At 52.4% G+C, this 15,262-nt stretch overlaps 1 protein-coding gene across 1 annotated transcript in view; it reads left to right on the top strand.

Annotated features, from left to right (window-relative positions):
• PLXNB3 (plexin B3) overlaps window positions 1-15,262 on the top strand; it is a 181,954-nt gene that overhangs the window by 75,873 nt on the left and 90,819 nt on the right. Inside the window, 1 exon segment of the mRNA XM_075324250.1 lies at window positions 3,139-3,271. Within this exon segment, the coding sequence (XP_075180365.1) occupies window positions 3,139-3,271 (133 nt within the window).

Below are 15,262 nucleotides of genomic sequence, written 5' to 3'. Positions count from 1 at the left end.
AAATAGATGACGTAACAATTAAAGGATATCCCAACATCTTAAATCAGGCACACACCGTTCCCCGGCATCCTTACTTTCAGGCTCCTCAGGGGCCGGTGCTCCTGACTGAAAAATTGATTGACAGCTGAAAATCATTGCCTGGCAGCATCAGATGAGCAGTAAGGCCCTGTGCACATGCTGCATTTTTCAATGCATTCTTTCTTTTTCTCCTCTCTCTCGCTCCCTCTTTCTCTTTCTTCTCTCTCCTCTCTCTTCCCCCCTTTCTCGCTCGCTCTCCTCTCTCGCGCTCTCAAGCTCTCCTCTCCCCTCTCAAGCTCTCCTCTCCCCTCTCAAGCTCTCCTCTCCCCTCTCAAGCTCTCCTCTCCCCTCTCTCACCTCTCTCTCCCCTCCTCTCCCCTCTCTCTCCTCTCCCCTCTCTCTCCTCTCCCCTCTCTCTCCTCTCCCCTCTCTCTCCTCTCCCCTCTCTCTCCTCTCCCCTCTCTCTCCTCTCCCCTCTCTCTCCTCTCCCCTCTCTCTCCTCTCCCCTCTCTCTCCTCACCTCTCTCTTCACCTCTCTCTCTCCTCACCCCTCTCTCTCTTCTCACCTCTCTCTCTCCTCACCTCTCTCTCTCCTCACCTCTCTCTCCTCACCTCTCTCTCTCCTCACCTCTCTCTCTCCTCACCTCTCTCTCTCCTCACCCCTCTCTCTCCTCACCCCTCTCTCTCCTCACCCCTCTCTCTCCTCACCCCTCTCTCTCCTCACCCCTCTCTCTCCTCACCCCTCTCTCTCCTCCCTCTCTCTCCTCACCCCTCTCTCTCCTCACCCCTCTCTCTCCTCACCCCTCTCTCTCCTCACCCCTCTCTCTCCTCTCCCCTCTCTCTCCTCACCCCTCTCTCTCCTCACCCCTCTCTCTCCTCACCCCTCTCTCTCCTCACCCCTCTCTCTCCTCACCCCTCTCTCGCCTCACCCCTCTCTCGCCTCACCCCTCTCTCGCCTCACCCCTCTCTCGCCTCACCCCTCTCTCGCCTCACCCCTCTCTCTCCTCACCCCTCTCTCTCCTCACCTCTCTCTCTCCTCACCTCTCTCTCTCCTCACCTCTCTCTCTCCTCACCTCTCTCTCTCCTCACCCCTCTCTCTCCTCACCCCTCTCTCTCCTCACCCCTCTCTCTCCTCACCCCTCTCCTCACCCCTCTCTCTCCTCACCCCTCTCTCTCCTCACCCCTCTCTCTCCTCACCCCTCTCTCTCCTCTCCCCTCTCTCTCCTCACCCCTCTCTCTCCTCACCCCTCTCTCTCCTCACCCCTCTCTCTCCTCACCCCTCTCTCTCCTCACCCCTCTCTCTCCTCACCCCTCTCTCTCCTCACCCCTCTCTCTCCTCACCCCTCTCTCGCCTCACCCCTCTCTCGCCTCACCCCTCTCTCGCCTCACCCCTCTCTCGCCTCACCCCTCTCTCGCCTCACCCCTCTCTCGCCTCACCCCTCTCTCGCCTCACCCCTCTCTCGCCTCTCCCCTCTCTCGCCTCTCCCCTCTCTCGCCTCTCCCCTCTCTCGCCTCTCCCCTCTCTCGCCTCTCCCCTCTCTCGCCTCTCCCTTCTCTCGCCTCTCCCCTCTCTCGCCTCTCCCCTCTCTCGCCTCTCCCCTCTCTCGCCTCTCCCCTCTCTCGCCTCTCCCCTCTCTCGCCTCTCCCCTCTCTCGCCTCTCCCCTCTCTCGCCTCTCCCCTCTCTCGCCTCTCCCCTCTCTCGCCTCTCCCCTCTCTCGCCTCTCCCCTCTCTCGCCTCTCCCCTCTCTCGCCTCTCCCCTCTCTCGCCTCTCCCCCCTCTCTCGCCTCTCCCCCCTCTCTCGCCTCTCCCCCCTCTCTCGCCTCTCCCCCCTCTCTCGCCTCACCCCTCTCTCTCCTCACCCCTCTCTCTCCTCACCCCTCTCTCTCCTCACCCCTCTCTCTCCTCACCCCTCTCTCGCCTCTCCCCTCTCTCGCCTCTCCCCTCTCTCGCCTCTCCCCTCTCTCGCCTCTCCCCTCTCTCTCGCCTCACCCCTCTCTCTCGCCTCACCCCTCTCTCTCGCCTCACCCCTCTCTCGCCTCACCCCTCTCTCTCGCCTCACCCCTCTCTCTCGCCTCACCCCTCTCTCTCGCCTCACCCCTCTCTCTCGCCTCACCCCTCTCTCTCGCCTCACCCCTCTCTCTCGCCTCACCCCTCTCTCTCGCCTCACCCCTCTCTCTCGCCTCACCCCTCTCTCTCGCCTCACCCCTCTCTCTCGCCTCACCCCTCTCTCTCGCCTCACCCCTCTCTCTCGCCTCACCCCTCTCTCTCGCCTCACCCCTCTCTCTCGCCTCACCCCTCTCTCTCGCCTCACCCCTCTCTCTCGCCTCACCCCTCTCTCTCGCCTCACCCCTCTCTCTCGCCTCACCCCTCTCTCTCGCCTCACCCCTCTCTCTCGCCTCACCCCTCTCTCTCGCCTCACCCCTCTCTCTCGCCTCACCCCTCTCTCTCGCCTCACCCCTCTCTCTCGCCTCACCCCTCTCTCTCGCCTCACCCCTCTCTCTCGCCTCACCCCTCTCTCTCGCCTCACCCCTCTCTCTCGCCTCACCCCTCTCTCTCGCCTCACCCCTCTCTCTCGCCTCACCCCTCTCTCTCGCCTCACCCCTCTCTCTCGCCTCACCCCTCTCTCTCGCCTCACCCCTCTCTCTCGCCTCGCCTCAGCTCTCCTTTGCCCTCTCCTCTTGCTTTCTCCTCTTGCGCTCGCTCTCTCTCCCCTCTGTGCACATAGCCTAAAGGTGAAGCTGGGCAGGATTACACTCTTGGCAGGGATAAAGAACCAGCTTCAGTATGGTGTTTACAAGCTCAAAATAAAGCTTGTAAGCACTGCTAGTTACAAGATGACACCTTGCCACAGTAAATTAGAATATCTTCAATAGAAGGTATTATAATGTGAGTTTGCTTGAGAGGCCTACCAGTGTTCTCCCCGGCAGCGTGGTGGGCCAGTCTTTTGGGCCAGTCAGTTTGCAACTGTCACTAATGTTACTATTGTAAACTCAAAAGATGGAGGGTTATTTATTTTATTAACCACTTAAATAAAGAATGGATGATTTGGTGCCTACTAGTATAAGGTATGGGCATCCTTAGGTTTGTTCTCCTAGTTGTTTAATTCTCCTCCTTGTAGGTGCACGGAGAAGCTGGAGTGCGCAGACAGCGCTGAGGCTAACCACTGGCTATGGAGCTTCGATGATCAGACTCGGTGCGTGTCCATCCAGGATCTGTATCCGGCCAATCAGAGCAGATACGAGCAGGCGGAGGTGCGAGTACTAAGACGCTCAAGTCCATATAATGTAGATTACAGCCCGGAGGCTACATAAACCACCGAGCAATGCTGTAAATCCTGTGCTGCGTGCGCGCTCGTATTCTTCTCTTTTCACACCCAAGGTTAAAAAAAAATCCATCTATAGGGAAGGTGCACACTGCTGCCCCATCTATTCACCATCTATAGGGAAGGTGCACACTGCTGCTCCATCTATTCACCATCTATAGGGAAGGTGCACACTGCTGCCCCATCTATTCACCATCTATAGGGAAGGTGCACACTGCTGCCCCATCTATCCACCATCTATAGGGAAGGTGCACACTGCTGCCCCATCTATTCACCATCTATAGGGAAGGTGCACACTGCTGCCCCATCTATTCACCATCTATAGGGAAGGTACACACTGCTGCCCCATCTATTCACCATCTATAGGGAAGGTGCACACTGCTGCTCCATCTATTCACCATCTATAGGGAAGGTGCACACTGCTGCCCCATCTATTCACCATCTATAGGGAAGGTGCACGCTGCTGCTCCATCTATTCACCATCTATAGGGAAGATACACACTGCTGCTCCATCTATTCACCATCTATAGGGAAGGTGCACACTGCTGCTCCATCTATTCCCCATCTATAGGGAAGGTGCACACTGCTGCCCCATCTATTCACCATCTATAGGGAAGGTGCACACTGCTGCTCCATCTATTCACCATCTATAGGGAAGGTACACACTGCTGCCCCATCTATTCACCATCTATAGGGAAGGTGCACACTGCTGCCCCATCTATTCACCATCTATTGGGAAGGTGCACACTGCTGCCCCATCTATTCACCATCTATAGGGAAGGTGCACACTGCTGCCCCATCTATTCACCATCTATAGGGAAGGTGCACACTGCTGCCCCATCTATTCACCATCTATTGGGAAGGTGCACACTGCTGCCCCATCTATTCACCATCTATAGGGAAGGTGCACACTGCTGCCCCATCTATTCACCATCTATAGGGAAGGTGCACACTGCTGCTCCATCTATTCACCATCTATAGGGAAGGTGCACACTGCTGCCCCATCTATTCACCATCTATAGGGAAGGTGCACACTGCTGCCCCATCTATTCACCATCTATTGGGAAGGTGCACACTGCTGCCCCATCTATTCACCATCTATAGGGAAGGTGCACACTGCTGCCCCATCTATTCACCATCTATAGGGAAGGTACACACTGCTGCTCCATCTATTCACCATCTATAGGGAAGGTGCACACTGCTGCCCCATCTATTCACCATCTATAGGGAAGATGCACACTGCTGCCCCATCTATCCACCATCTATAGGGAAGGTGCACACTGCTGCTCCATCTATTCCCCATCTATAGGGAAGGTGCACACTGCTGCCCCATCTATTCACCATCTATAGGGAAGGTGCACACTGCTGCTCCATCTATTCACCATCTATAGGGAAGGTGCACACTGCTGCCCCATCTATTCACCATCTATTGGGAAGGTGCACACTGCTGCCCCATCTATTCACCATCTATAGGGAAGGTGCACACTGCTGCCCCATCTATTCACCATCTATAGGGAAGGTGCACACTGCTGCCCCATCTATTCACCATCTATAGGGAAGGTGCACACTGCTGCCTCATCTATTCACCATCTATAGGGAAGGTGCACACTGCTGCTCCATCTATTCACCATCTATAGGGAAGGTACACACTGCTGCCCCATCTATTCACCATCTATAGGGAAGGTACACACTGCTGCCCCATCTATTCACCATCTATAGGGAAGGTGCACACTGCTGCTCCATCTATTCACCATCTATAGGGAAGGTGCACACTGCTGCCCCATCTATTCACCATCTATAGGGAAGGTGCACACTGCTGCCCCATCTATTCACCATCTATAGGGAAGGTGCACACTGCTGCTCCATCTATTCACCATCTATAGGGAAGGTGCACACTGCTGCTCCATCTATTCACCATCTATAGGGAAGGTGCACACTGCTGCCCCATCTATTCACCATCTATAGGGAAGGTGCACACTGCTGCCCCATCTATTCACCATCTATAGGGAAGGTGCACACTGCTGCTCCATCTATTCACCATCTATAGGGAAGGTGCACACTGCTGCCTCATCTATTCACCATCTATAGGGAAGGTGCACACTGCTGCCCCATCTATTCACCATCTATAGGGAAGGTGCACACTGCTGCCCCATCTATTCACCATCTATAGGGAAGGTGCACACTGCTGCCTCATCTATTCACCATCTATAGGGAAGGTGCACACTGCTGCTCCATCTATTCACCATCTATAGGGAAGGTGCACACTGCTGCCCCATCTATTCACCATCTATAGGGAAGGTGCACACTGCTGCCCCATCTATCCACCATCTATAGGGAAGGTGCACACTGCTGCTCCATCTATTCACCATCTATAGGGAAGGTGCACACTGCTGCTCCATCTATTCACCATCTATAGGGAAGGTGCACACTGCTGCCCCATCTATTCACCATCTATAGGGAAGGTGCACACTGCTGCCCCATCTATCCACCATCTATAGGGAAGGTGCACACTGCTGCTCCATCTATTCACCATCTATAGGGAAGGTGCACACTGCTGCTCCATCTATTCACCATCTATAGGGAAGGTGCACACTGCTGCTCCATCTATTCACCATCTATAGGGAAGGTGCACACTGCTGCTCCATCTATTCACCATCTATAGGGAAGGTGCACACTGCTGCCCCATCTATTCACCATCTATAGGGAAGGTGCACACTGCTGCCCCATCTATCCACCATCTATAGGGAAGGTGCACACTGCTGCTCCATCTATTCACCATCTATAGGGAAGGTGCACACTGCTGCTCCATCTATTCACCATCTATAGGGAAGGTGCACACTGCTGCCCCATCTATTCACCATCTATAGGGAAGGTGCACACTGCTGCCCCATCTATCCACCATCTATAGGGAAGGTGCACACTGCTGCTCCATCTATCCACCATCTATAGGGAAGATGCACACTGCTGCCCCATCTATTCACCATCTATAGGGAAGGTGCACACTGCTGCTCCATCTATCCACCATCTATAGGGAAGGTGCACAATGCTGCTCCATCTATTCACCATCTATAGGGAAGGTACACACTGCTGCCCCATCTATTCACCATCTATAGGGAAGGTGCACACTGCTGCCCCATCTATAGGGAAGGTGCACACTGCTGCCCCATCTATCCACCATCTAGGGAAGGTGCACACTGCTGCTCCATCTATTCACCATCTATAGGGAAGGTGCACACTGCTGCCTCATCTATTCACCATCTATAGGGAAGGTGCACACTGCTGCCCCATCTATTCACCATCTATAGGGAAGGTGCACACTGCTGCCCCATCTATTCACCATCTATAGGGAAGGTGCACACTGCTGCTCCATCTATTCACCATCTATAGGGAAGGTACACACTGCTGCTCCATCTATTCACCATCTATAGGGAAGGTACACACCGCTGCTCCATCTATTCACCATCTATAGGGAAGGTGCACACTGCTGCCCCATCTATTCACCATCTATAGGGAAGGTGCACACTGCTGCCCCATCTATTCACCATCTATTGGGAAGGTACACACTGCTGCCCCATCTATTCACCATCTATAGGGAAGGTGCACACTGCTGCCCCATCTATTCACCATCTATAGGGAAGGTGCACACTGCTGCCCCATCTATTCACCATCTATAGGGAAGGTACACACTGCTGCCCCATCTATTCACCATCTATAGGGAAGGTGCACACTGCTGCTCCATCTATTCACCATCTATAGGGAAGGTACACACTGCTGCCCCATCTATTCACCATCTATAGGGAAGGTACACACTGCTGCCCCATCTATTCACCATCTATAGGGAAGGTGCACACTGCTGCCCCATCTATCCACCATCTATAGGGAAGGTACACACTGCTGCCCCATCTATTCACCATCTATAGGGAAGGTACACACTGCTGCCCCATCTATTCACCATCTATAGGGAAGGTACACACTGCTGCCCCATCTATTCACCATCTATAGGGAAGGTGCACACTGCTGCCCCATCTATTCACCATCTATAGGGAAGGTGCACACTGCTGCCCCATCTATTCACCATCTATAGGGAAGGTGCACACTGCTGCCCCATCTATTCACCATCTATAGGGAAGGTGCACACTGCTGCCCCATCTATTCACCATCTATAGGGAAGGTACACACTGCTGCCCCATCTATTCACCATCTATAGGGAAGGTGCACACTGCTGCTCCATCTATTCACCATCTATAGGGAAGGTGCACACTGCTGCCCCATCTATTCACCATCTATAGGGAAGGTGCACGCTGCTGCTCCATCTATTCACCATCTATAGGGAAGGTGCACACTGCTGCCCCATCTATTCACCATCTATAGGGAAGGTACACACTGCTGCCCCATCTATTCACCATCTATAGGGAAGATACACACTGCTGCTCCATCTATTCACCATCTATAGGGAAGGTGCACACTGCTGCTCCATCTATTCCCCATCTATAGGGAAGGTGCACACTGCTGCCCCATCTATTCACCATCTATAGGGAAGATGCACACTGCTGCCCCATCTATTCACCATCTATAGGGAAGGTGCACACTGCTGCCCCATCTATTCACCATCTATAGGGAAGGTGCACACTGCTGCTCCATCTATTCACCATCTATAGGGAAGGTACACACTGCTGCTCCATCTATTCACCATCTATAGGGAAGGTGCACACTGCTGCTCCATCTATTCACCATCTATAGGGAAGGTACACACTGCTGCTCCATCTATTCACCATCTATAGGGAAGGTACACACTGCTGCTCCATCTATCCACCATCTATAGGGAAGGTGCACACTGCTGCCCCATCTATTCACCATCTATAGGGAAGATGCACACTGCTGCCCCATCTATTCACCATCTATAGGGAAGATGCACACTGCTGCCCCATCTATTCACCATCTATAGGGAAGGTGCACACTGCTGCTCCATCTATTCACCATCTATAGGGAAGGTGCACACTGCTGCTCCATCTATTCCCCATCTATAGGGAAGGTGCACACTGCTGCCCCATCTATTCACCATCTATAGGGAAGGTGCACACTGCTGCTCCATCTATTCACCATCTATAGGGAAGGTACACACTGCTGCCCCATCTATCCACCATCTATAGGGAAGGTGCACACTGCTGCCCCATCTATTCACCATCTATAGGGAAGGTACACACTGCTGCCCCATCTATTCACCATCTATAGGGAAGGTGCACACTGCTGCTCCATCTATTCACCATCTATAGGGAAGGTGCACATTGCTGCTCCATCTATTCACCATCTATAGGGAAGGTGCACACTGCTGCCCCATCTATTCACCATCTATAGGGAAGGTGCACACTGCTGCTCCATCTATTCACCATCTATAGGGAAGGTGCACATTGCTGCTCCATCTATTCACCATCTATAGGGAAGGTACACACTGCTGCCCCATCTATTCACCATCTATAGGGAAGATACACACTGCTGCCCCATCTATTCACCATCTATAGGGAAGGTGCACACTGCTGCTCCATCTATTCACCATCTATAGGGAAGGTGCACACTGCTGCCCCATCTATTCACCATCTATAGGGAAGGTGCACACTGCTGCTCCATCTATTCACCATCTATAGGGAAGGTGCACACTGCTGCCCCATCTATTCACCATCTATAGGGAAGGTGCACACTGCTGCCCCATCTATTCACCATCTATAGGGAAGGTGCACACTGCTGCCCCATCTATTCACCATCTATAGGGAAGGTACACACTGCTGCCCCATCTATTCACCATCTATAGGGAAGGTACACACTGCTGCCCCATCTATTCACCATCTATAGGGAAGGTGCACACTGCTGCTCCATCTATTCACCATCTATAGGGAAGGTACACACTGCTGCCCCATCTATTCACCATCTATAGGGAAGGTGCACATTGCTGCTCCATCTATAGGGAAGGTGCACACTGCTGCCCCATCTATTCACCATCTATAGGGAAGGTGCACACTGCTGCTCCATCTATTCACCATCTATAGGGAAGGTGCACACTGCTGCCCCATCTATCCACCATCTATAGGGAAGGTGCACACTGCTGCCCCATCTATTCACCATCTATAGGGAAGGTGCACACTGCTGCCCCATCTATCCACCATCTATAGGGAAGGTGCACACTGCTGCCCCATCTATTCACCATCTATAGGGAAGGTGCACACTGCTGCCCCATCTATTCACCATCTATAGGGAAGGTGCACACTGCTGCCCCATCTATTCACCACCTATAGGGAAGGTGCACACTGCTGCTCCATCTATTCACCATCTATAGGGAAGGTGCACGCTGCTGCTCCATCTATTCACCATCTATAGGGAAGATACACACTGCTGCTCCATCTATTCACCATCTATAGGGAAGGTACACACTGCTGCCCCATCTATTCACCATCTATAGGGAAGGTGCACACTGCTGCTCCATCTATTCCCCATCTATAGGGAAGGTGCACACTGCTGCTCCATCTATCCACCATCTATAGGGAAGGTACACACTGCTGCTCCATCTATTCCCCATCTATAGGGAAGGTGCACACTGCTGCTCCATCTATCCACCATCTATAGGGAAGGTGCACACTGCTGCTCCATCTATCCACCATCTATAGGGAAGGTGCACACTGCTGCCCCATCTATTCACCATCTATAGGGAAGGTGCACACTGCTGCCCCATCTATTCACCATCTATAGGGAAGGTGCACACTGCTGCTCCATCTATCCACCATCTATAGGGAAGGTGCACACTGCTGCTCCATCTATCCACCATCTATAGGGAAGGTGCACACTGCTGCCCCATCTATTCACCATCTATAGGGAAGGTGCACACTGCTGCCCCATCTATTCACCATCTATAGGGAAGGTACACACTGCTGCCCCATCTATTCACCATCTATAGGGAAGGTACACACTGCTGCCCCATCTATTCACCATCTATAGGGAAGGTGCACACTGCTGCCCCATCTATCCACCATCTATAGGGAAGGTACACACTGCTGCCCCATCTATTCACCATCTATAGGGAAGGTGCACATTGCTGCTCCATCTATTCACCATCTATAGGGAAGGTGCACACTGCTGCCCCATCTATTCACCATCTATAGGGAAGGTGCACACTGCTGCTCCATCTATTCACCATCTATAGGGAAGGTGCACACTGCTGCCCCATCTATTCATCATCTATAGGGAAGGTGCACACTGCTGCCCCATCTATTCACCATCTATAGGGAAGGTGCACACTGCTGCTCCATCTATTCACCATCTATAGGGAAGGTGCACACTGCTGCCCCATCTATTCACCATCTATAGGGAAGGTGCACGCTGCTGCTCCATCTATTCACCATCTATAGGGAAGATACACACTGCTGCTCCATCTATTCACCATCTATAGGGAAGGTACACTATAGGGAAGGTGCACACTGCTGCTCCATCTATTCCCCATCTATAGGGAAGGTGCACACTGCTGCCCCATCTATTCACCATCTATAGGGAAGGTACACACTGCTGCCCCATCTATTCACCATCTATAGGGAAGGTACACACTGCTGCCCCATCTATCCACCATCTATAGGGAAGGTACACACTGCTGCCCCATCTATTCACCATCTATAGGGAAGGTGCACATTGCTGCTCCATCTATTCACCATCTATAGGGAAGGTGCACACTGCTGCCCCATCTATTCACCATCTATAGGGAAGGTGCACACTGCTGCCCCATCTATTCACCATCTATAGGGAAGGTACACACTGCTGCTCCATCTATTCACCATCTATAGGGAAGGTGCACACTGCTGCCCCATCTATTCACCATCTATAGGGAAGGTACACACTGCTGCCCCATCTATTCACCATCTATAGGGAAGGTGCACACTGCTGCCCCATCTATCCACCATCTATAGGGAAGGTGCACACTGCTGCCCCATCTATTCACCATCTATAGGGAAGGTGCACACTGCTGCCCCATCTATTCACCATCTATAGGGAAGGTGCACACTGCTGCCCCATCTATTCACCATCTATTGGGAAGGTACACACTGCTGCCCCATCTATTCACCATCTATAGGGAAGGTGCACACTGCTGCTCCATCTATTCACCATCTATAGGGAAGGTACACACTGCTGCCCCATCTATTCACCATCTATAGGGAAGGTGCACACTGCTGCCCCATCTATTCACCATCTATAGGGAAGGTGCACACTGCTGCCCCATCTATCCACCATCTATAGGGAAGGTACACACTGCTGCCCCATCTATTCACCATCTATAGGGAAGGTACACACTGCTGCCCCATCTATTCACCATCTATAGGGAAGGTACACACTGCTGCCCCATCTATTCACCATCTATAGGGAAGGTGCACACTGCTGCCCCATCTATTCACCATCTATAGGGAAGGTACACACTGCTGCCCCATCTATTCACCATCTATAGGGAAGGTGCACACTGCTGCCCCATCTATTCACCATCTATAGGGAAGGTGCACACTGCTGCCCCATCTATTCACCATCTATAGGGAAGGTGCACACTGCTGCCCCATCTATTCACCATCTATAGGGAAGGTGCACACTGCTGCCCCATCTATTCACCATCTATAGGGAAGGTGCACACTGCTGCTCCATCTATTCACCATCTATAGGGAAGGTGCACACTGCTGCCCCATCTATCCACCATCTATAGGGAAGGTGCACACTGCTGCCCCATCTATCCACCATCTATAGGGAAGGTGCACACTGCTGCCCCATCTATTCACCATCTATAGGGAAGGTGCACACTGCTGCTCCATCTATCCACCATCTATAGGGAAGGTGCACACTGCTGCCCCATCTATTCACCATCTATAGGGAAGGTGCACACTGCTGCCCCATCTATTCACCATCTATAGGGAAGGTGCACACTGCTGCTCCATCTATCCACCATCTATAGGGAAGGTGCACACTGCTGCCCCATCTATTCACCATCTATAGGGAAGGTGCACACTGCTGCTCCATCTATCCACCATCTATAGGGAAGGTGCACACTGCTGCCCCATCTATTCACCATCTATAGGGAAGGTACACACTGCTGCCTCATCTATCCACCATCTATAGGGAAGGTGCACACTGCTGCCCCATCTATTCACCATCTATAGGGAAGGTGCACACTGCTGCCCCATCTATTCACCATCTATAGGGAAGGTGCACACTGCTGCCCCATCTATTCACCATCTATAGGGAAGGTGCACACTGCTGCCCCATCTATTCACCATCTATAGGGAAGGTGCACACTGCTGCCCCATCTATTCACCATCTATAGGGAAGGTGCACACTGCTGCCCCATCTATTCACCATCTATAGGGAAGGTGCACACTGCTGCCCCATCTATTCACCATCTATAGGGAAGGTACACACTGCTGCCTCATCTATCCACCATCTATAGGGAAGGTGCACACTGCTGCCCCATCTATTCACCATCTATAGGGAAGGTGCACACTGCTGCCCCATCTATTCACCATCTATAGGGAAGGTGCACACTGCTGCCCCATCTATCCACCATCTATAGGGAAGGTGCACACTGCTGCCCCATCTATTCACCATCAATAGGGAAGGTGCACACTGCTGCCTCATCTATTCACCATCTATAGGGAAGGTGCACACTGCTGCTCCATCTACCCACCATCTATAGGGAAGGTACACACTGCTGCCCCATCTATTCACCATCTATAGGGAAGGTGCACACTGCTGCCCCATCTATTCACCATCTATAGGGAAGGTGCACACTGCTGCCCCATCTATTCACCATTTATAGGGAAGGGTGCACACTGCTGCCCCATCTATCCACCATCTATAGGGAAGGTGCACACTGCTGCCCCATCTATTCACCATCTATAGGGAAGGTGCACACTGCTGCCCCATCTATTCACCATCTATAGGGAAGATGCACACTGCTGCCCCATCTATCCACCATCTATAGGGAAGGTGCACACTGCTGCCCCATCTACCCACCATCTATAGGGAAGGTACACACTGCTGCCCCATCTACCCACCATCTATAGGGAAGGTGCACACTGCTGCCCCATCTATTCACCATCTATAGGGAAGGTGCACACTGCTGCCCCATCTATTCACCATCTATAGGGAAGGTGCACACTGCTGCCCCATCTATTCACCATCTATAGGGAAGGTGCACACTGCTGCCCCATCTATTCACCATCTATAGGGAAGGTGCACACTGCTGCTCCATCTACCCACCATCTATAGGGAAGCTACACACTGCTGCTCCAGCTATTCACCATCTATAGGGAAGGTGCACACTGCTGCCCCATCTATTCACCATCTATAGGGAAGGTGCACACTGCTGCCCCATCTATCCACCATCTATAGGGAAGGTGCACACTGCTGCCCCATCTATTCACCATCTATAGGGAAGGTGTACACTGCTGCCCCATCTATTCACCATCTATAGGGAAGGTGCACACTGCTGCCCCATCTATCCACCATCTATAGGGAAGGTGCACACTGCTGCCCCATCTATTCACCATCTATAGGGAAGGTGCACACTGCTGCCCCATCTATTCACCATCTATAGGGAAGATACACACTGCTGCCCCATCTATTCACCATCTATAGGGAAGGTGCACACTGCTGCCCCATCTATTCACCATCTATAGGGAAGGTGCACACTGCTGCCCCATCTATTCACCATCTATAGGGAAGGTGCACACTGCTGCCCCATCTATTCACCATCTATAGGGAAGGTGCACACTGCTGCCCCATCTATTCACCATCTATAGGGAAGGTGCACACTGCTGCCTCATCTATCCACCATCTATAGGGAAGGTGCACACTGCTGCCTCATCTATCCACCATCTATAGGGAAGGTGCACACTGCTGCCTCATCTATCCACCATCTATAGGGAAGGTGCACACTGCTGCCTCATCTATCCACCATCTATAGGGAAGGTGCACACTGCTGCCCCATCTATCCACCATCTATAGGGAAGGTGCACACTGCTGCCCCATCTATCCACCATCTATAGGGAAGGTGCACACTGCTGCCCCATCTATTCACCATCTATAGGGAAGGTACACACTGCTGCCCCATCTATTCACCATCTATAGGGAAGGGTGCACACTGCTGCCGCATCTATTCACCATCTATAGGGAAGGTGCACACTGCTGCCCCATCTATTCACCATCTATAGGGAAGGGTGCACACTGCTGCCGCATCTATTCACCATCTATAGGGAAGGTGCACACTGCTGCCCCATCTATTCACCATCTATAGGGAAGGTACACACTGCTGCCCCATCTATTCACCATCTATAGGGAAGGGTGCACACTGCTGCCGCATCTATTCACCATCTATAGGGAAGGTGCACACTGCTGCCCCATCTATTCACCATCTATAGGGAAGGTGCACACTGCTGCCCCATCTATTCACCATCTATAGGGAAGGTGCACACTGCTGCCCCATCTACCCACCATCTATAGGGAAGGTGCACACTTCTGCCCCATCTATTCACCATCTATAGGGAAGGTGCACACTGCTGCCCCATCTATTCACCATCTATAGGGAAGGTGCACACTGCTGCTCCATCTATTCACCATCTATAGGGAAGGTGCACACTGCTGCCCCATCTACCCACCATCTATAGGGAAGGTGCACACTTCTGCCCCATCTATTCACCATCTATAGGGAAGGTGCACACTGCTGCCCCATCTATTCACCATCTATAGGGAAGGTGCACACTGCTGCCCCATCTATTCACCATCTATAGGGAAGGTGCACACTGCTGCCCCATCTACCCACCATCTATAGGGAAGGTGCACACTGCTGCTCCATCTATTCACCATCTATAGGGAAGGTGCACACTTCTGCCCCATCTATTCACCATCT

The sequence above is a fragment of the Anomaloglossus baeobatrachus genome, chromosome 9 (genome assembly GCF_048569485.1).
Source record: "Anomaloglossus baeobatrachus isolate aAnoBae1 chromosome 9, aAnoBae1.hap1, whole genome shotgun sequence".
Taxonomy (NCBI): Eukaryota; Metazoa; Chordata; class Amphibia; order Anura; family Aromobatidae; genus Anomaloglossus; species Anomaloglossus baeobatrachus.
Note: the sequence above shows the minus strand (reverse complement) of the source record. Positions and strands in the feature narration are given on the sequence as shown.